The sequence below is a fragment of the Lactuca serriola genome, chromosome 1 (assembly GCF_051521515.1).
Source record: "Lactuca serriola cultivar US96UC23 chromosome 1, Lser_US96UC23_V15, whole genome shotgun sequence".
Classification (NCBI taxonomy): domain Eukaryota; kingdom Viridiplantae; phylum Streptophyta; class Magnoliopsida; order Asterales; family Asteraceae; genus Lactuca; species Lactuca serriola.
In genome coordinates, this window is record NC_136408.1 from 54,865,967 (window position 1) to 54,890,460 (window position 24,494).

Consider the following 24,494-nt stretch of genomic DNA (forward strand, 5'->3'; position numbering starts at 1 on the left):
GTTCTTGGTTTAACATATACTACGACTTTCGTTTAGATCCCTAAGTCTAAAAATTAGTTTATCAAAAATTCAATTTTTACGATACGCGGTGCCGTGCCGGTTTAATTGCAAAACTTCAACGAGTCTTAACTTCTTTGTTATAAGTCGGATTTTAGCGTTCTTTATATGCACGAAATCCTTGTGACATATACTATACTTTGGTTAAAATTGTTTATTCTAAAAATCTTCTATCAAATAGTCATTTTTAACGCTTAATATCTCTAAATTGACTATCCCGAATCTGCAAGCGTTACAACAATGGTGTCCTCTTCTTCTTCTTCTTCTTCTTCTTCTTCTTCTTCTTTTTCTTCTTCATCAACTACTTCCGATAAGCCTTATGGCATTACCAATATTAAAGATTACATCCCGTTTACTCTCTATATCGAGTGCATGAACTATGATGCATGTCGAGACGTGTTTGAGACTCACTGCATTGCCTTTGGTGTGGCAGAACATGTTCATCCTCCTGATGATAAAACAATTGCTGCTAACAAGAAAGAGTGGGAACATGTAGATGCTCTAGTCAAGATGTGGACTTTTGGTATAATCACCAAAAATATAACTCAATCTATTCACAAGAAGAATTAGAATGCGTATGATCTGTGGGATTCCTTGGAAAATCTTTTTTGAGACAACAAATATGCAAGAGCTATGCAGTTGGACTAAGAACTTTGGAATATCACACAACGTGACTCCACGGTCAATGGATACTGCATCTAGATTAAAAATATCATTTATTTACTTGAAAACATTGAAACTGCTATCCCTAAGAAGAATATTGTCAACTATACCATTAATGGTCTTAACCCTCTCTTTGATCATATTGCTAGTATACTTCACCTTCACACACCGTTTCCTACATTCTTGGAAAACGAATCCATCTTGGCTCTTGGAGAACTGACCATGAATCAACATCAAAAAAGGTTAGTCACAAGTAATTATCAAGATAACTCATCATCTCATCCAATTCTCAATGTTGAACATGTGAATAATAATCACAATGCTCATGATTTTCGTGGCAAAAACTTATGAGGTGGTTGTAATGGTGGTAGAAATGGACGTGGTGGCAGAAATAATCGTGGTGGTGGTCGTGGAAATCAATACAACTCCAAAACTCAGCAACATGCCCCTCATGGTTGGGGTTTCGGTTGGTATCCTTTCCAATGCAACCCATCAACAACAACGAACTCGGCCTTCAAACATCTCCATTGGCCTGCTTCCCCTTTCGCATCAGATGCAAGCCCAATCTCCTGCTTCCTCGGCCCAAATGAAGTTTCGACTCACCCTTCCAGTAGCCCACCCGATTGCCTTCAGTCTACATTGGTCCACCTCAATCCAACCACACACAACATATCCACATATACATAATAGATAAACATACATATAACCAGTCAACAGACAATCAGACAGATCTTGCAGATCACTAAGCATAAAACCACCCTATATACCAGGATATCGATCTAACAGATCACTACAACACGATAACATACTATCACATAACACGATATCTAATACAATAGGCGGCCATGGTGTCTTCGACCCACAAGTATAGTGAAGAAAACTCACCTCACAACTGGACAAAACTGATGAGGTCCCGACTTCGAATCTCAGCTCTAATCGACACCTAATCCATCAAAAGACCAATTATCAACATAATCCAAAATACCCCCTTGGGTCAAACGGTAAAAACAACAAGAAGAGTAAAGTCAGCTGACCGCCACACCATGGTAGCTATTTACCATGTCGTGGTGTTGAAAACGATAAAATAGTCGCGACCAGCCCCGCCACCACGTCGTGGTAACAAGTTTTCAGCAGCTTAATGTATTCCACCATTTTCTTCGATTCTAAAGGGTCTCCAACTCAGATCTGGTCCATAATAGGGTCTAGATGTATAAAATTTCCAACTTTATCTAATAGAACCCTCCAAAGTGCATAAATCTCAACTTTAAGGTCCAAAACACTACATGACTTAAGCAATAATCACTCAATCCATAAGGATACTTGTCCAAAAGCTCCAAAAGAGTCTCTAACACCAAACACATCATAAAAATTGGTGCTTTTAATACATGCATGTCCAATGAATGTCTTGAACTCTTATTAGGCCAAAAGGGGTCAAAAAAGCCAAAAGTCCATGCGTGGCCTCAAAATTCAAATCTAATTCAGATTCAAAGAGTCTAATGCTCCAAATGGACTGGAGATTCATAAAGTTGCAAACTTTATGAAGTTTAGCCTTTAAAAGCAACAAGGCATAGAGAAAAGCTGAAAAAATCTAAGGATCTATCAACTAACTCATTAAGATGAAGACTTTATACCTTTTTGAGATGGTTGAGGAAGTTAAACCCCTGGATCTATGCTGCTTTGGACTCCCAATATGATCTTCCACCATCTTCTTCCTTCACAAGCACCAAACACACACACTTTTCTATGGCTAAAAACTCACACAAGGTACCTAGGGTTTGCAAGGGATGATTTCGAGAGATGAAGGCAGCTGGGAGGAAGGCTATGAGAGGTTAAGGAGTTTAAATAGAGGATCAACTCCTAAACTTTATGGTTTTCTCCAACAGCCACCACCATGTTGTGGTATCCCTTCACCACGTTATGGTGGTTCATTAAACTCCCATGACCCTAAAGCTTATCGTCATATCGTGGCAAAAAAAAACCATACACAATTGTAAATAATCTCATACCTGGAATCGAGTGCTACAAATCTCCCCTTCTGAATCAGACTTCGTCCTCGAAGTCGGCTGCAGCGAATAACTCAGGATAATGCTACCACATCTCAGCCTCCGGCTTCCAGGTCCACTCGAAGCCTCTCTGATGCTGCCACTGTACCTTTACTAAAGTATCTTCTTGTTATGCAAGACCTTGATCTTGCTTTCCAGGATATCCACCAGTTTCTCAACATAGTTCAGGCGCTTATCGACCTAAATATCATCCAACGGAATCACTACCTCACTGTCAAACACACACTTCCACAATTGAGAGACATGGAAAGTGTTGTGGATTTAACTGAGATTGCTTAACAATTCCAACCTGTAAGCCACATTGCCAACCCTGACAATCACCCGAAGAGGTTTAATAAACCGAGGGCCCAATTTCCCCCTCTTCCTGAAGTGTATCAACCCCTTCCATGGTGAGACCCTTAGGAGCACCATATCGCGACCTAAAACTCCAACTTTGATCGGCGTCGGTTGGTATAGCTCTTCTGCCGACTCTAAGCGGTCTGCTATCTCTGCCTGATCTGCTGTATAAGCTCCATCGTCTGAAGGACTACTTCGATACTTCCCATAACCCTATGACCGACCTCTCTCCAACAAAACGGGGTGCGACATCTCCGACCATACAAGAGCTTAAATGGCGGAGCACCAATGCTGGAGTGATAACTGTTGTTGTATGAGAACTCCGCAAGAGGTAGGTAGGAATCCCAACTCACACCAAAGTCAATAACATAGGCTCGCAACATATCCTCAATGGTCTGAATCGTCCGCTCATTCTGGCCGCCAGTCTGTGAATGATATGCAATGCTGAAATGTAACCTCGTGCCCAGTTCATCATGGAACTTCTGCTAGAATGGACCAATACGAATTTATTAAAAATTAAATTATTATTTAATCAAATAAAGATAGATATTAAATGATATCCATAATTATATTTTATCTTTTATGGAAACTAATAAAATTGGCATTAATGTAAGCAATAATACTCCTTCAGAATAAATTCGCATTTAACTTTTTATGTATGAGTTCGTGTTTTGTTTCAGTACCCACTCACTTAAAATACAATAAAATTGTATGTAATATGGAGAACGAGAGTGTATTCTAGTAGAATGAGAGTTTATTCTTGCAGAATTAGAGTGTATTATAGTAGATTGAGAGTGTATTCTAGTAGAATACAGTCTCGGTCTCCATGGTCCATACAACTTTGTTGTATTTTAAGTGATCGAGTTCTGAAACAAAACATGAACCCATATATGAAAACCTAGATGAGAAACTCATTCTGAAAGAATGTTATTGCTGACATTAATGACAAATTTAATTTGTTTCTATAAAAAAGAATTATAATTATGGATATCAGTTAATATAAATACAATTATGGAAATTATTTAATATCTTTCTTTATTTGATTAAATAATAATTTAATTTTTACTAAATTTTTATTGGTCCATTCGAAGATACAATAGAAATAAGGAACACATGAACCTAACCCTATATATATATATATATATATATATATATATATATATATATATATATTATAAAAGAAACATTTTTCCTTTCATCACATTCATTTGAAACTCCCATGACTTTTCAATTTCTTTCTAATAATAATTGTAAGTTGGTTAATAAGGTTAAATAAATATCAAATCTAAAGAGTAATCATATATAAACTAAATTTCAATATTAAAATAATATCTTTACTTCTACTTATTAAGTGATTTTTTTTTAACTTTTAACATATTATACTTAATTTATTAGTTTTAATATATTGTTGGATGTAAACCGCTATCATTTTAAAAATACAATTTTGGAACAAGTTGTGTAAAATACTTAGATTATTAATTTGAATATAACATTATAGGGTCAACTTAAATATAAATTTAGGTTAACTTAAACAACCAAAATAATATTTGTAAATAGATAAAAGTGATTAACTGTAGTGTTTTTCTAATAATGATTATAAGTTGGTTAATAAGGTTAAATAATATCAAACCTAAAGTGTAATTATAAATATACTAAATTTCAATTTTAAAATAATATCTTTACTTCTACTTATAAAGTTATGTCTTTAACTTTTAACACATTATACTTAATTTACTAGATTTAATATGTTGTTGTATGTAAACCATTATGAGTTTAAAGCTACACCTTTTGAACAGTTTGGACAAAATACTTGAATTGTTATTTTAAATCTAACATTACATTGTCAACTTAAATATAAATTTCAGTTCCACTTATAAAGTTATGTTTTTTCTAACTTGGTTAATAAGATTAAGAGTAAATTACACGAATTGTCCCTATGGTTTAGGGTATTTTGCGCGTTTGGTCCCTAACTTATTTTTTTAACTCGGAAGGTCCCTACTATTTGCTTTTGTTATGTGCTTGGTCTCTGTCTTACTTAATAAGACTATTTTTTCCATTGATTTTTTAATTTATATAAATAAACACACCTCCAACCCACCCCCTCACCTTACCTTACATAACCCATTATTTTTCCCTATTTAAATAATAATCTTTTTAGTTAAGACAGGGACCAAGCGTGTAACAAAAACAAACAGTAAGGACCAAGTGTGTAACAAAAACAAGTAGTAGGGACCTTCCGAGTTAAAAAAATAAGTTAGGGACTAAGCTTGCAAATTACCTCAAACCATAGTGACCATTCGTGTAATTTACTCTAAGATTTAAATAATTATAACTTAGTTAATAAGATTAAATAAATATCAAAGCTAAAGTGTACTCATATATAAACTAAATTTCAATATTAAAAGAATATCTTTACTTCTACTTATAAAGTTATATGTCTTAACTTTTAACATATTATACTTAATTTATTAGTTTTAATATATTGTTGGATGTAAACCATTATCATTTTAAAGCTACAAATTTTGAACAATTTCTATAAAATACTTAAATTATAAATTTAAATATAACATTACAGGATCAACTTAAATATAAATTTTAGTTTAACTTAAACAACCCAAAGAATATTCTGTAAATATACTTAAAAATGATGAATTGTAGTGTCTTTCCAATGATGATTATAAGTTGGTTAATAAGGTTAAATAAATATCAAACCTAAATTATAATCATAAATAAACTAAATTTTAATATTAAAATAATCTATTTACTTCTACTTATAAAGTTATGTCTTTAACTTTTAACATATTATACTTAATGTATTAGATTTAGTATGTTGTTATAGTTTTATTATCAATTTAAAGCTACAACTTTTGAACAGTTTAGACAAAATACTTAAATAGTTAATTTAAATATAACATTACTATGTCAACTTAAATATAAATTTTAGTTCCATTTAAAAAACTCAATGAATATTTTGTAAATAGTTAAAAGTGATAAATTGTAGTGCTAAATGCAAAAACTAAATTATAATCTCAATTGAACTAAAATATTTTCTAATGATATTTGTATAATCGTTAAAAGTTTTCAAATAAGTAACTTAAAATAACTTACAATAACAATGGTTAAAAATAAATCTATATAAACGATTATAATGTTACCTTTAAAATCAAAAAAACAACTTTTGAAGTTTTAAATAATTATAATGATTAAAATTAAAACGTTATGCAAATAAATTTTAAAAAATTAATTAACAATAATAACAACTATAAATAACATTAAACCATATATTATATTTAATTTTATTCATAAGTAAATCGGGGGTAGAAGTCATTCAAACGGTTGAGATTATGCAGTTATAATAGGTGTATATATATTATCATATAATTCAAAATAATCAAAAAATTATATCAATTTCGAATACGGAGTATTATATCAAATTTAACAACAACGTTATTGTTATATTTAAAAAAAACATATATTTGTAAAGATTTCAACTATATAGGTGTTTTTGCGCAACGCGCGAGCATTCGCCCTAGTGTGTATATATATATATATATATATATATATATATATATATATATATATATATATATATATATAGGGAAAAGTTCGATAGAGAACCATAATTATGGGTTCTTCAAGGAACTAAATCTTTTTTTCAATTTCTAGAGCTTATTCTTTATCGAAAAAAAAAATCTAAAAATATCTAAATTCATATATTAACATTGTGAATGTGAAAAATATTTTTCGGATTCACGTTGTGAATTTTCGAAGATTCACATTGTGAATTTGACGTAAAAAAAATCAAATTTTATATCTTTGGAAAAAGGATAAAAAGTTATGAATTTCTGTATTTTTAGTTTTTGTTTTGATAAAAAAATAAGTTCTAAAAGTTGAAAAAAAGATTGATTCCTTGGTTCCTTGGTTAATTATGGTTCTTTATTGAACCTCACCCTATATATATATATATATATATATATATATATATATATATATATATATATATATATACAGAGAGAGAGAGAGAGAGAGAGAAAACTGTAAAAATTGGTCCCTGTGGTATTCAAAAAACTTTGGATAGGGTCCAAAAAGTTTTTAACTTGCATGAGAGGTCCAAAATCAAGAGTTTACGTGATTTTAGTCCAAAAAATATTGAAAGGACTATTTTCCCTTCTCATTTCTTTTTTGTATTTTTATATTTTTTAATACCTTATTAATTAAAAAAAACAAAAGAAAAATTAAATAAAATATGTTGGGTCCACCCCACCTTCAGGTTCTCTCTCTCTCTCTCTATATATATATATATATATATATATATATATATATATATATATATATATATATATATATATATATATATATATATATATATATATATCTTTCTCCCCCCTCTCTCTCCATCGTCTTCTTCCTCTCATCCTTTCTTCTTGACAAAACTATAAAATTGCTTAATCCCTTTCTTCTTTCACACACAAACAAATACAGACCCATCACCATCGGCCACCGCTCTCTGCCACCATCACCACCATTTATTATATCTTTACCTCTCTCTTCTCTGTCATACATACATACCAAAGAAAACAAAAATAAAAAAACTTTAAATCCAGAAATCAACGTCAAGCCACATTCAGTAAAAAAATCTTTGGATCTGAAGTTGTGATGTGCCACTGCTGGTGCTCGTCGATTCTTAGGAGGTTGGAGATATATTAACCATCCATCTTCCCTCTTTGTTGTCGCCACCATCGCTTGAAACCCTAAACGGCGGCGGATCTGAAATCCTTGTTTGCAAACCATCGCTTGAAACCCTAAATGTCGCCGCCATCAGAGAGCTGGAACAACATCGTTGGTGTAACGCCCGTAGATCCGGGCTAGTCAATTTAGAGGCAATAAGTGTCGAAAATGATATTTCGGCAAAAGATTATTTATAATAAATAGTCTTAACCAAGTTTTATAATATGTCTCAAGGTTTCCGTACATATAAAGAACACCGAAATCCGAGTTATAACGAAGAAGTTATGGCCCGTCGAAGTTTTACGGCAAAACCGACACGACACCAGGAGACGTAAATAGTGAATTTATGATGGAGGAATTTTTAGCCTTAGTGATCTAAATGAAAGTCATATAATATGTTAAACCGAGAAAATCCATAAAAAGAACGCCCAAATCTGACTTCGTATGAAGAAGTTATGATTTTTCTAAGATTCGGCTTAGCAGTGCATGGCCCGAAACTCGAATTTTAGTTCGAGCGGTTTTTGGCTTATGCGACCTAAATGAGAGTTGAAGATCTCATTAATAAGAACTCAACGGTAAAAAGATAGACGAAAACGGAGTCCGTATGAAGAAGTTACGAATTCTTCGCGGTCATTTAACAGTCTAAACGCCTCCTACTGTTAAATTTGAGATCGGTTGAGAATTAGCCGACAGAGTCTAAATGAAAGTTGTAGATCTTGATTTTACCTACGCGTTGAAATAAAGAACGTCGAAAATGGAGCTCGTATGCGAGAGTTATGATTTTTCTAAGTTTGAAGGCTGATACGTGATAGGGGGTGACGTGGCACCACCAGAATTGGACACGTGGCATCACCAGAAGGCCACCACATGCACCAACTCGGCGAGTAGGTCCCCCTACTTGGCGATTCCATCAGATATTTTCACTATAAATAGAGGTGCCGGGTCTAGCCTTTTCTTCACACCTCCCAAACTCACTTTCTCTCTCTAGTTTCTCTCTCTAGCCTCCCAAACCCCCCTAAAGCCTAGGTAAACCCCTAGCACCCGAAGGAAGCCCCGAGGCTGCCAGAGTCCCGAGAAAAGAGCCTTTTGGCTTGGGAACGCTGCTGCAACGAATCCTGGTTTTCGAGAAAACCCGCTGTAAGTAAGCTATGCCTACTCTATCTTTAGTATAACTTATGTTTTAATATAGTAATGTTATTAGGAACTTATAATGAGTATTTGGGATATTATTTTGAGTTATATTGAGTGTTATTTAACGCTTATATAATAATAATAATAGCTAGACTATTAGTTTGTCGCGGTTATCGTTAAACTAAACCCTAGTGGTATTGGTATTAGGTTTTATCGAAGGAAAATTGTTTTGAGAGTATCGAAGCGCTGTCCGAGTACTGCGTCACCACCTTTCACGTGAGTGCATGGTCCCCTTCAACTTACACATAGATATGAAGTATTTACTACGTGCTATGTGTGCATATTGTCTGTTTACTTGTTGTCTATGCTCGGTGAAGGATTTTATACATGTTTTTGATTTAAACTATATATATATTTTATATCTACGAATATGCTGGGGGGGAAACATGGGTAGATATAATAGATGTAATATGAGTTGGACGATGAGTTGAGAGGTGATATAGACCATGAGGTATGGGTGAGAGGTGTACGATGTGAGAAGCCTTTTTCCCAAACGATGTCCCCATCGTTCAGCAGAGTATGGATGACAACCACGGACTATTCTAGACAGTCCAGTGGAACACTAGCAGACTCACAACCTGTAGGTGTTGTGAACGATGTGTTCACCCGGTGTACTCTAAACCTTGGTGACCATGCAGACTTGGTGCCTAAACCTTGGTGATCATGCAGACTTGATGCCTAAACCCTGGCGACTATGCAGACTTAGTGCCTGATGTATACATTCCGGCGACTATGCAGACTTAGTGCCTAAACCCCGGTGACGATGGACTTCGCGCCGATTCCTTAGGAGTGTATGAACGAGGAAGGGTTGATTCTTAGGGTAGATCCTTAAGAGTAAAGAAGATAATGGGGTTGGGTAATTGGGTTGATTGTATGATTGTTTGAACATAATAATTGTATTATTGTGGGTTGAAAACCTTATATACTCACCAGGTTTCCCAACCTGACCCACTCAGTTTATTTATATCACAGGTGTTGATATGAGGTCACATTACACTGAGAGATTTAAAGAGATGTAGATCACTAGTGTGAATAAATGTAAGTTCTATTTATGCTTATGTTTCTGTATTAACGATGACAACCCAAACGTTTTAAAATGAATAAAATACGTTTCTTTGAAAATGTTTTAATAACGTATTTATCATGTTTTTCTGGGAACAAATTCCGCAACATTTTTATTAAAAGAAGTACTCTGATTTTTATAAAGCACAAACAAAATCGGTCTTTTCTGGCCGTGAAAATGGGAATGTCACAGTTGGAGAAGGAAAGGGACGGACGGCTCAACTATCGTCTTCATCAAGTTATAGATCAAAGTGATGGTCGTTTCGAAAATCAATTCTCGATCGAAATCTGAAGTGGTTCCAGAAATCAATTCTTGATCGAAATAAAGGAAGTGAGAAGTAGGGAAGGATATCATGTGGGTGAATCAGATAACGTCCGACGAGTGGGTTTCTTCTCGATGGCTCCCAGGTCTTCTGAGGCGTTAAGGTGGTGGTTGTATGTTCTTGAGTGGAGATCTGGTGATGTTTGGCACATTTGGGCTGATTTAGTTTGGTGAAGCGAGGGAGACGATAAGGATGTTTCTGGTAAGGATTGCGGTGGATGAGGGTGGCTGGCGGTGGAGTACGTTGGTGAAACCAATGTTGTTGGGTGGAGTATTCAACCACACACTTGCAAATCGATTATGGAGTGTGTGTTAATCATCAATTGTGTTTGTATGTGGAGTGTGTGCATGGGTTCTCTCTGGAGAGAGAGAGAGAGAGAGAGAGAGAGAGAGAGGTGGGAGTGGGCCCAATTCTTTAATTTTTAACTTTTAATAAATAAATTATTAAAGAAAATATAAAAATACAAAAAAAGAAATAAAAAGGGCAAAACAGTCTTTTCAAGTCCTTCAGGGACCAAAACCAAAGGAAATTCTTAATATCGGATCTTCCATGCAAGTTGAAAACTTTTTGGACCTTATCCAAAGTTTTTTGAATACCACAAAGACCAATTTTACAGTTTATATATATATATATATATATATATATATATATATATATATATATATATATGGAAAAGTTCAATAGAGAAACATAATTATGAGTTTTTCAAGAAACAAAATCTTTTTTTCTATTTCTAGAGCTTATTCTTTATCGAAAAAAAATCTAAAAATATCTAAATTTATATATTAACATTGTGAATGTAAAAAATATTTTTCAGATTCACCGTGTGAATCCAGATTCATGTTGTGAATTTTCGAAGATTCACATTGTGAATTTGACGTAAAAAAATCGAATTTTATATCATTGGAAAAAGAATAAAAAAAGTTATGAATTTCTATATTTTTAGTTTTTTTTTTGATAAAAAATAAGTTCTAAAAGTTGAAAAAAAGATTGGTTCCTTGGTTAATTATGGTTCTTTATTGAACCTCACCCTATATATATATATATATATATATATATATATATATATATATATATATATATATATATATATATAGAGAGAGAGAGAGAGAGAGAAAGAGAGTTATGTTCAAATGTTTTCAACAAATATTGTGTGCCTAAATGCACCAATGAGAATTCAAGAAATAATAAATAATTAAATAAATCAATAAAGGGTATTTTGGACCTTTTGTACTTTTAATTAAGGAAATCATTTAATTGAAATCCTACAATTATGGAAATAAAGTAAATATATTTGACCTAATCCTTCACCTTCGTTTCCTTCCTGGAACATCACCACTACAGAGAAGAAATTCAGCGACTTCCCACCGCCGATTGTAGCCCTTCCTTGCAATCGATTAAGAGTCATCGGCCATTTTCTGAATGTTTGTGTGTTTCTTTCTTCTCCGATCAACTGAGGATCGAAGTCTTTCCCTCCCTGCGTGATTGTTGTTGGATAGAAGGAGTAGCCGTCACTGCCACTTGACGACAACACTACTGCCTCCGTTCCATTCCTTTCCACGATTGGTGGCTGACGGAGACGGAGATAGTGAACCAAAGGAAGCCTGCCGGAGATTAGATCTCCCTTCCTTGCGATCTGTTCAACCACCGGTGAGCCCATTGGAGCTGCATTCAGGGGCTTTTTCATGGAAGTTGTTTTAACACTATATGTAAGTGTTTGATTTTTCCTAATTTTATTTACCCATTTGATACTATATTCTTGATTTTTTGAGATCCATCATATAAAGATGGTGAAGTCTTCAGTCAATGATTCACTTGCTCAACCTGAATTTTACCAGTACATCAAAAAATCAGATGGTGAAGTCATCCGACTTTAGGCACATAGAATTTTAGAATAGTTTCAGATAACCTATAAACAATTACTTTATCATGTTTGTATTCTATCTTGTAGAATTTGATATTTGAAAAAGACATTGGTGAAAAATTTATTTCTTATCTTCCTCATGAATATCAAGCACCAAAGGAATAATCTTCAATTAGTAGCAGTAGCAAAATCGTCTTAGTATCTAATATGATGAGGGTAATTCTGCCAGAATGGAATCACGAATTCCAATTTTGTTAGAATGAAATCTTATATGTTGGTTTGATAAAATGTTCACTTCAAATTATTCTACTTATTCTAATGTATGTTGTATAAAATCATGCTCATGTTTATCTCCTTTTTGCAGCTCTTTGTATAAAATCATTCTCATGCAATACAATTCTGACAGAATGCCAATCGCACAAAATGTCAATCTCATAGAATGCTAGCATATTTTGAAGTGACTTAGAGGTCAAACATACACAAAATGTCAATCTCATAACAAGTATACTTGTTTAACTGGTAATGAATTTGTGATACTTTATGGTTGACTTTATAATCTCTATACATTCTGTCAGAATTTATAGTTTTTATTTTTCTACTATATTTTGTCAAACTTTATAGTCTTTAATACATTATGTCAGAATTTTTAGTTTTTATTCTATTAGAATGCATTGAATTGTTTAATTTTTGAAACTTGATTATGTTTTCTTTGTGGATTTAGGTTTTGAAGAGGCTAATATTGATGTGGAGAAGGAAGAACACATATAGAACGAGAGTGTATTATACCAGAATGTGTTATGCTACAATGTATAAAGTGTTGCTTAAAAATCATTTCTTTCAGAATGTTGTTATTATTCAATGAATCACAATCATACAATGTAATTATTTGTTATATTATTAGTTCAAGAATTGATTTTGTGTATTCTTTCAGAATGTATTTACTAGTTTATGGTTGGCATTCTGTCATTCTGACAAAATAAAATCGAAAAATATATTTACTAGTTTATGGTTGACATTCTATCATTCTGACAGAATAAAATCAGATTTTTAAATTTGAATTAGTTTAAAATATTCATATTTTAAAAAAAAGAAAGGAATTAACTATCCCTAAAAATCCAAAAATTTCCTTTTTTAATATAGGTTAATTGACTAAAATGCCCTTATGCTGAAATTTGTGTGATTATATGGTACATGCTATCCTATTCTACTATCATAGACCCTCAAATCATGACATTTGATTATATTCCATCCGATGGTCCAGATCTGTGCATTCTGGCACACAATAGTTAGTAAAAACAAAATAACCTAACCCTATATATATATATATATATATATATATATATATATATATATATATATATATATATATATATATATATATATATATATATATATGCTTGCCAACAACAAATAGAAATTTTATAGACCGGGAAAAAGAAAACGAGTTATGGACTTCTAGGTGTTTAAATTGTGTGCATTTTAGTTACTGTAATATTTCTTGTTTAAATTCATGGATATGCATTTTAGCCTCATTGGTTAACTTGAAGATGCTATCTCAGTTTGTAAAATATATATTTATGCTAGCCTTATATATAGGAAACCAAGGACGTTGTAGGAGGTAAAGGGGATCATCTTATTTTGTGTGGTTAGAGCTTTTGGCTCCCCATAAAAAGATCTCCTAAGCTTCTTGAAGTAATCATTTTTCATAAATTCTGTGTTTTATAATCATAAACTAGATTCGTGTGCCCCGCTACGCGGGGGTTAAATGGTATAGATGTTTATGCTTGAAGTATATGTATGTTTATTATTTTGTATGCGTTTACTGTTGGAGTTATTTGGATGTGCATGTTGTAAGGGTAGATGTGTTATTTGATGGTAATAAATATATTTTCGGAATATAAAACTAACGATGAAAGGTTTGATTTCTTAGGATTTATTGTATTGTTTGTTCTCTGATTCCTTTTGTATTTGACATATGGATCGTATGAGAGAATATGGATCAAAAGAAAGTTGTTCATTAGATGGTGATTACATCATTTTTCATTACAGAACTGCATACAAAAGTGGTCGATGTTGTAGAAGTGGATAATGTTGCTTTTGTTATGGTGTTGGATGGTGTTGCACGATCTTGTTGCATATTTTGATGGCTTCTGACATGTTTTCCTGCATCATGTTGAACATGTCGAGCATCAACACGGTGTCTTTGTCAAATGCCCTCTCAATCACTTTCACAATATTCGCATCCTAAAACAAACCCTAAAAATATATTTTGAAATATATTTCATGTATACCTTCGTTGGATGTTGAATAGAAGGCCTCACATTTGCCACGTCACCAACCTCAAGTATGTTATTAACATTCCCCCTATCATCCTTTTCTGTGGGTGAAGTTGTTGAATGCCTCCAATTCCCATTCACTATAAACTTATAATAAGACCTGAAACATTTCTCATCAAATTAATTAGTCGCGTCACATAGTTTGACCAAATAGTCAACTTAAATTTAAAGTAGAATGATAAAACTTACTTCCCCTGTGCAAGTCGAACTTCAGGTTCATATTGTGGCCCACCTTTATGGATTGCTTTAACCGGTTCTTTTCAATTCCCTGTGAAACCTCTAATTAATTCCACATTCTCTCGCTCATGTCCATTCCACACAAATGTGACAAAATAGGTAGCTGGTCCCTCATGTTTCCCATTTTCCACCATAGCTATCAAATCCCATGTTGCTCTATCAGGACGACACGTGTGCAATCCAGATACATAATTGTAAGCTACATGAAGTGAAGTATCAGTCATCCAATGAAGATATGCAATCACACAACAAAATGTCGTTATAGTCTTTATTCTTCCAATTTTTTTTCAATTAATATAAAAAAACAAAGGAGAAATTGTAGCTTTACTCAACTATATTCAAATTTCCCAAATGTTGCCTTTTTCACCAATATCTCCAAATGTTCATCATTTTCTCAAAAACTTTATAAGCAATATCTGGAAAAACTAATGATAAAACACCATATATTGCAAAATGACATATTAAAAAGAAACCATAATCGCTCATTTTAACGAAGTTTAGCTTACTTCGTAGGTTCCTCACTAAGTAGCCTCATATGCTCCTTAAGAAGCCTCACCCTGCTTAAAAGCCCAAAATTCGGAAAATACCATCTCAAAATAGGTGATAGTGACACACAAATAATGAGCTCTTTGGGAATCTTTTCATATCCATAAGTAAAAAGATGTGGCTGTTTGCTAACATAATAAGAACTTTAAGAAACAGTAGAAAAATATATAGAAAATCAACAGACCAGTCAAGAAGAACACGAATTAAAACTGGTGGTTTGTCCTTTGTCATTATAACACAAAGTGGAGTAATAGATGCCTGCAAGTTTTGTGATATTTTGAGCACATTAGAATAAATAAGTAATGCAATGAATATATAGGCTGCAAAGAGTAAACTCATCATTTTTTTAGTTTTATGCAGGGAGTTGTAATTAGAAACGTCTACCAACTTTACATAAAAGTACATTGCATTTATTTGTAAAGTAACTAAAGTATGTTGCTATTTTTTACCCTTTGTGCTTTTTTTTACAACATGATCACCTTATCTACATTGTCCATTGGTAATCGTAAAAAAGTAATCTTATATGTTGCTTCAATGTTCAACAACAATTACATTTTAATAATTAAATCAAAAATAAATTAAAACAACAATTATAAAAATAAAGAATATAATACGTATATAAACCTATAACTCTTGCCTATATATCTGCAACTTTCAATTGGCCCCCACTATCCAGCAAATTATTTCTGGCACCCTACCAATATTTTAATTATTAAAAAAAATGTCAACATATGAAATTATATAAGTAAATTTATATAATTAGTTGAACCTATATTAGCTGCCTTACTTTGGCCTTAAATCACAGTGGATAATTGGATATGTCTTACTGTCATGAAGATAACTCATACCCCTGTTATCAATCAAAGAGCAAAAAGTGTCAAATACTAAGTATATGATTTCATAATAATAAATATTTTAATATTATTACAAATACTATTATCATAATAATGATCCATTAGGATTATTGGTAACTTTTACACCGTTTCTTTGATCTTTTTTTAGCTATTTTTTCTAAAAGTTTACAACCGGACATGTTATTAATATAATATTATAAAAAAATCCTAACTTACCTTTTTTCTCCTGATTCACATAAACTGAGGTTAAAAAAAACTACTTGCCTCCCAATATCCAGAGCAAATGTAAGAGCTTTTGATGGGGACAACTTTCCTATCTTTTGAAGATAGCTTCTAAGATCACCCTGAAAATTCATCCAAATTCAATCATTTCTGTAGTATTATCAATTTATCATATCAACATGAAACACAAAAAGCTTGTTAGAAATACAAATCTATGCAACAGAGTTCTAAACAACATAACCAACGAAATAAACCCAGGTACCATAAGGTCTGCGTGCAATCCCAAATACAACATCAAATTAAACTGCATACCTTTAATTTTAGAACGATAAAAAAGAATATAAAAAACAAAAAAGGTACCATTTTTAATCCTGTCAAGTGCTTCCAATGGCCCTGTTTTTTTTCGGTTTTTAAAAAGCTAAAAACAGAAAATCGCAGTGACAGTGGTTTTCTGGAATAAGTGATTTTCTTTCGAACATCATAATGATTGGTCATCGCCACAAACCTGATTGACTTGTAGCACTGACCAACAACAAAAGAATTTATTTTCCAACCTCTGTTGAACTCTTGAGTCCAACTGGCGGTGACTGATGGTGGTGGCGTAGGGAAGAAGGGGGTACAAATACGACGACTGATAGGCGGAGAAGACACCCTCCAAATGAAACACAGGAGCATACCTACATCAAAACATCACAAATATCAAAATCATGTCCCTCCTATCGATATAACCATAACCAAAATAATAATAATAATAACAATAACTAATAAATAGTGAAACTGATGTCCAGAGAGGAAATGTCTCTACATGAAATCGCAATCTTACAAGCTGTAGATAGTCAGAAGGCAAATAACCGGAATATTTGAATCTGAATAGTTGATAGAGGAAGCCGATGATGTGAGATGACGCTGATTCGAGGTTTGGGTGTGTCGAAGGAAGAGGCATATAACCTTTGGATAGCTTCCAACAAACACGATGGCTACAAAGGGGGTTGGGGTGAATCTATGGCGGTGGATTAAAATACAAAGGGGGTTGGGGTGAATCGATCGATCGACGATTGTGGTCGTACTGTCTGGTATATTCCCGACTTCTCTTCCGTTGGCGGTTATTGGACCTCCTTCCAACAAATTAGAAAACGACACTCTGATGAATGGAAACGAAGAACAGAAGGGAGAAGCGGTGGATGAATAGAATCGGGTCGAAATTAACGCCTTGTATAGATAAAGGAGAGATAGGCGGTGAAGTGGTAGACAGCGGGAAACAGAATTGCTTAGGGTTTATCAGAGGAATTGAGGAGGTTTGTTCAAAGAGAAGAAGGAATAGAGGTAGAATCAGAGAAGAAGAATGGAGAGATATGAGGCGGTAGAAATAAAAAAAGTTGAGTGGAAACCGAGAAGACGGTGAAGCAAAATCAAATTAACACGTGTCGATGAAGTTTATAGAAAACGGCATAAACTGCCCAGAAACACAAGAAAACGAAAAGATGACATACCATCATAAAGGAAGGGCCTTTTCTGCCAAAAAACCACCTAATTAACTGTAGCTAAGACCCAAAAATTTTAATATATAGTATAATTGGTTTTTTATAGCTAAATTTAGTTTGAAATTTTTTAGCAAGCGGGTACCCGGTTTCGGAACCGATTCTGGCGGTAGAGGTATAAGTGAGACAAGCCAACTCGCGAGAAACTCGAGACCGACTCGGAAAATACTCGAAATTGACTCGACCTTAATCGAGCCGAACTCGAGCTCGAGCTACTCGAGTACCTTATCGAGCCGAGCTCGAGTACAAAAATACTCAGCTCGCAATGCTCGCGAGCTTAGTTGAGCTTAATGTAATTTACATATATGTCATTTCTTTATAATTGTTTATTTATAAGATATATGTTATTTCTTTATAATTATTTATTTATGACATATATGGTTGATGTTATATTGATATTAGGTGATTAATAGTGGTTTTTTTGGTAGTTTGGACATTTACATGTGGAATGTTTAATATTTTTACTCAATTTAGTGATTTTGATTTTTTAAAATATTAGTCGAGCCGAGCTCGAGACTGTCGAGTATTTCACGTGCCCGAGCTCGAGCTTAAAATCAAGGCTCGAGTCGAGTTCGAGCCGAGTTTCGAGCTCGAGTATTTTAGTCGAGCCGAGCTTCGAGCTTGGTAGTATTCGGCTCGACTCGACTCGTTTACACCCCTATCTGGCGGTTTCGGGAACGGTTCCAAAATCTTAGGAACCGGTATAACTTGTTCTGGTTCCGGTTCCAATATCCTAGGAACCGTCGGTTCCAGTTTTGGTTCCGGTTCCAGAAATTTGGACGAGTACCCGTCTATGTTCGTTCCTATTTATATTGAAGATCTTCAAAAATTAAAAAAATATATACATAATTATTTTTTGATATTATAAATAGTTAATGGACCTGTTTGGCTGCATATAACACAAACTCTTGTTATTTTGATGCCAAAAAGAATTTTTTTTTTTGATGAGTTGGAGTTGGTCTTAAAATATTAATTATGGTTTATAACATGGTGTAATTAAATTCTTATTTATGTAATGAACTAATGCTACATTAGATATTTATTAAATATTAATTTGTGCAGCCGTTCCAAAAAAATATTAATTTGTGCAAATAAAGTGGCATTCTAGACGAAACATATAACTATGTTTTCTTATATGACAAAAATAACTAATGATACCTTAGATATTTATTAAATATTAATTTGTGCAAATAAAGAGGTGTCCTAGACGAAACATAGGGAAAATGTCTCTTGGGGGTAATTAACTTTTGCATTTGTACTCATTTGGTCCCTCTTTTTTTTGTATTCAATATACCATTGAACTTGTTGTTTGCGTTCACCATAACCACTTTTGACCTGTGATAGTCGGTCAAAGGGTTATGGTGAACATAAACAACAAGTTCGATGATATATTGAGTATAAAAAAAAGGAAAGAGACCAAATGAGAACAAACTCAAGAGTTGGTTACCCTCCTGAGTCATTTTCCCCGAAAAGTTAAATGAAATTAAAGTTGCAAAATTATCAAAGACTCCAACCTTCTTTGGCTATAACGTATATGAAGAGCGTTTCAGAGGGGTAACTTCGTTAAAACATGGTCTATGCTATGCTTACTGTGGTTAACTGTGAACACCTCTCTTCAAAAGGATATGATTGTGTATGAGAGGTATATTTATCAGCATAAACATTTACCTCAAGGTATATTATGGTGATGTGTCTGCAAAAGCAACATGATATTGTACATATTGATGTTTGTATCTCATCCAATGAATTCGATCTTAAAGCTAAGTAAACTTAAAAATCACAGCACTTGTGATTCCACTCGTTTGTAGACTTATCTAGAATCCATGATACGATAAATCATTCGATTGGAAATGTAAATGTAGTCATGAAATGTGTCTGTTTAGTCAAGATTCCTCTAATAAATATTCAAGTGCATTACAAAGTTGTACATGTATGAATAATGTTCTTTCGTGGATTATGTTTTGAAAAGAAGCAAAAATGAATCTCATAAAGTCATTAATATCAGTAGGAGATGACGTAAGATTTGCTGTAAATGAGTAAATGGAAAATGAGTCAGGAGGGTAACCAACTGTTGAGTTTGTTCTCATTTGGTCTTTTTTTTTTGTACTAAATATACTATCGAACTTGTTGTTTGTGTTCACCATAACCCTTTGACCGACTATCACAGGTCAAAAGCCGGTCAAAAGGGTTATAGACACAAACAACAAGTTCGATGGTATATTGAATACATAAAAAAAAAAGGACCAAATGAGTAAAAACGCAAAAGTTAATTACATTCAAGAGTCATTTTCCCCGAAACATATAACTATGTTTTCTTCTATGACAAAAAGTGCTACATTTTAGTTGCATTATAACAGTGTCATAAATAGAAACTAAGAAATATTATTGTATAAATTGAAAAAAGAAATATAAATGTTGGATAAATGAAAGGGGATTGGATATTTAGTTAAAAAAAACCATTTTCTTATATTATGTAAAATTTATATGATATATTCCTTAATAAATGAAGGTTTTTTTTGCCACATGTCAATCTCTCATGAGTTTTGATACTTGTCATTTTGTGGTATTTTTAAAATAAATATTATACACTTCTCAATTTTTTATTTGTTTAATTTTTAAAATTAAAGTCATATACTTATAATATGTAAAGTATTAAATATCATATATATGATATTAAATTGCAATAAATACATTTTTCCTTTCTTATTTTAAAGTTATACATTAAAAAATATTTTCTATTTACATTTTAATTTAATGTTTATTTTTTTTAAATCAACCCGTATAATACACGAGTCTCACACGTAACATTATATATACAAGTATAATATTTAATTTATTATTTTGTAAATAAGGTTTTAGATTAATACTTTAATTATATTTTGTTAACTTATTTATCAAATTAAACATTGCCTACAATCTGAAAATGATGAACCAGTCAAATAGAGTTGCAAAAACTACTAGTAATAAAAAATATAAAGAACGTCTAACAACCAATTCTCCAATAGAATAAAAAAAAACCATATCATAGATGTTTAATGTTATTTTACCATCAATTTGTTTATTATTTATAATTAGTTTTATCTTGATATATAAACTTTATCGTTGATATTGATTCACACCTACCCATTAATGTTTAGCCAATAATGTATATGACACTGCCAACTGACAAGTTGGTTTTTGAATGTGTTCCAATGATCAACTTGAAATATAAAACAAGGGGTTTTCTAAAAGTACCCCTGTCACCATTTTCTATACATATAAAAATTCACGTCTACATTTTCTTTAATAACACATCAGACATAATTGTAAAGGGTGGGAGTCGATCTAAAACCCGCTTTTACAATTCCAGGTATTTTCTAACTTCTTCTGATCATATTGACATGATCCCATTTTAGTTATATATATTAATGATTTCATTGGGCAGGTTACTAAGCAAGCAATTGAAGATATGAGCACACCACCTACAGGTTTAGCTCCAACAAGCCACCAGCAGCCGCAGCAACCGGCCATTTCAAATGCCCAGCAACCACCACCGGCTGCTCCAAATCCCCAGCAACCACCGCCGGCTGCTGTAAATTTCCGGCAACCACCACCACCGGCTGCTCCAAATGCCCGGCAACCACCACCTGCTGCTTCTAATACTCCAGTGCCACCAATTCCCCCACTACCACCACGGAAATTAACTACTTCACAAACTTTCCTACGCCGACCACCACTCAATCTCCCTTGTGAAGATCTAATTTCTGGTAAGTTCTAATTAGGAATAGCGTCTTTAGTTCTTTATAATGAATCGTGTTTATGAAAGGAAATTTCCACTTGTTCTTGAATGAATCGAGCATTGACTTAACTTTGGAAACTATTTTGAAGTAAGAGAAGACTACATCGATACTTGTGTTCCTCTATACGAAGCTTCAATTAATGGAGATTGGGAAACTGCACATCGCATCATCACAAAACGAAAAGAGCTCGTACGATTTAGCATCACTGTTAATGGTGAAACTGCACTTCACATTGCAACATCAGCCCAAAACACCAAGTTTGTTGAAGCTATTGTCGGATTGATGGAAGAAGAAGACTTGGAGCTTCAAAATAAGAGTGGGAATACAGCTTTGTGTTTGGCAGCTGCAGCTGGAAACCTCCAAATGACTAAAATTATGGTGAATAAGAACAAGAGCCTGTTGACCATCGCTGGTAGTCAAAAAATGATGCCCCTTTACATGGCTGCATTATTTGGGCACCATGACACTGTGAGTTATCTGTATGATAATTCTCATAAAATGGATGGTGATTTTTGGACACCTCAAGATCGAAATTGGGTCGTTTTAAGATGCATTGAGGCTGATCTTTTTGGTAAGCTTTGATAAGCATTATTATGTTTTGTTGTTCATAAATTTCTTGTTCATCTTCCTATATCCATTAAGTGATTATCACCTCTTTTTGTAGATATCGCACTGAAGATATTGGTTGACCTACCAGAACTTGCAAAAAGTGGGAGTTTACTTGGAGTTTTGGCTCGAAAGCCTTATGCCTTTGAGGTTAAAAAACCGCATTTTTATAAAAAGATCTTCAACTCAAGTGAGTATAGATCTCTATTACCTATTATGCTTCATTGTACATTTCATCTCTGATTATTGTTTTTAGTTTTGACACTAGTTCGTGTGAAGAGGGGACCTAATAAAGAAAAGGAAACTGCCGCCATGAAGTTACTAAAACTGATTTGGAAAAATATTATGAAACTGCCTACCGTTGACGTTGATAACTTACTCAGAGGCCCTAAAGACACGATCATGAAAGATGGAAAGTCAATCCTACAGCTTGACAAGAATGGCAATCCAACGTATTCTTCTAGAATACTGTTTGTTGCTGCAGAAATGGGTAACACTAAATTTGTGGTGGAGCTTATTCGGTTATATCCTGATCTTATATGGAAGCAAAATGATAATAGCCAAAGCATATTTCATGTTGCTGTCTCTCATCGTCATGAGAGCATCTACAATCTATTATATGAGATAGGCTCCATGAAAGATCAGATAACTCCTCTTAAAGATTCAGACGGAAATAATATGCTTCATTTGGTTGGGAAGTATGCACCGAAAAACCGTCTTCAGGATGTCACAGGTGTCGCTTTTCAGATGCAACGAGAATTATTGTGGTTCAAGGTTTATTTCTTTTCTTTTTCATTGGTGTTATTGCATTTGGATAAATTAATTATCTTTCCAAGGGTATTTCATATTTAATTATCTTTTTTTTTTTGTAGGAAGTAGAGCGTATGATCCCACCTTCTTATAGAGAAAGAAAGAATACAGCTGGCTTAACACCACGTGAGTTATTCACCAAGAACCATAAAGATCTAGTTTCAAAAGGTGAAGATTGGATGAAAGGAACAGCTAATCAGTCTATGGTGGTTGCTGCACTTATAGCCACCATAGTCTTTGGAGTAGCTTTCGCAATTCCTGGTGGGTATAACCAAGAGACTGGTTATCCTATGTTTATGAAAAAGGAAATCTTCATTGCCTTTGTTATATCAGATGCTATCTCTTTAATCTTCTCTGCAGCTTCAATCCTCATGTTCTTATCCATTCTAACATCTCGTTATGCTGAACAAGATTTCTTAATATCATTACCCCAAAAACTCATGATGGGTCTAGCAACACTTTTCCTTTCTATAATGACCATGATGATTGCTTTTAGCTTCAGCTTTTTTGTGCTTTATAAGGACCACTTGATATGGGTGCCAATCCTTATCAGTGTAGTTGCTGCTATACCGGTCATTATGTATGCTAAACTGCAGTATCCTCTTTTGGTGGATGTATATGGCTCAATATACGGTTCTAGGTATATCTTTAAGCCGAAGAAACGTATGCTTTACAATCAGCAGCCAAAGTTCTAAATCTTGTATTTGTGTATAGTCTTGAACATAAAGCTCCATTTACAGTTTTTTTTTCAAAGATATTTATATATAGAAACTTCGGTGAAGTGTACGGGAGCAATTTTGTTCTTTTAGCAATGCAGTGGTAACATGGTCCTTTTTTTTTTTCTCTTTATTTAAGCAGTTCTTTCATCTATTGATATTAAATGTCTGTTTGTTGTCCGACTAATTTGTAAACATCAATTGTGTAGATACCATTCGGTACGTTCCAGATATAGATTAGATCATATTTTCCTACGCTACTAGCCGATGCAGCAGGGGCATTCACGATACTGTTGCCTCACCCCCCCCCCCCCCCCCCCCCCCCCCACCACCACCACACACACACACACACACAAATAAATAAATAAATATAATAGATATTTTAACTGCAGTATAATTTAACAATATTGTATCCTTTTATGTGGAAGTTGTACCTAGGGTTATTTCTTTTACTCTCAAGAGCCCAAGAAGGAAAGTCAAGCCCACGTGGAAATTTGTTTATGTTATTCTATAAAGCCCCATCAAAACAAATTATATAATCTCGTAACATTATTTATTCATGT

The 24,494-nt window shown here is 33.4% G+C and overlaps 1 protein-coding gene across 2 annotated transcripts; it reads left to right on the plus strand.

Moving 5' to 3' along the window:
- The first annotated feature begins 21,218 nt into the window (after window positions 1-21,218).
- Window positions 21,219-24,064, plus strand: LOC145088916 (uncharacterized). Of its 2 annotated transcripts, none has more exons than XM_079027398.1 (6): window positions 21,219-21,369; window positions 21,445-21,766; window positions 21,888-22,370; window positions 22,464-22,595; window positions 22,662-23,179; window positions 23,278-24,064. In XM_079027398.1, exons 2-6 carry the CDS (start codon window positions 21,469-21,471, stop codon window positions 23,908-23,910), a joined length of 2,064 nt encoding a protein of 687 aa, XP_078883524.1. In that variant the 5' UTR covers window positions 21,219-21,369; window positions 21,445-21,468; the 3' UTR covers window positions 23,911-24,064. The 2 variants fall into 2 exon arrangements, with proteins under 2 accessions (XP_078883524.1, XP_078883531.1); XM_079027405.1 differs by having other exon boundaries at window positions 22,674-23,179.
- The last annotated feature ends 430 nt before the right edge of the window (window positions 24,065-24,494 follow it).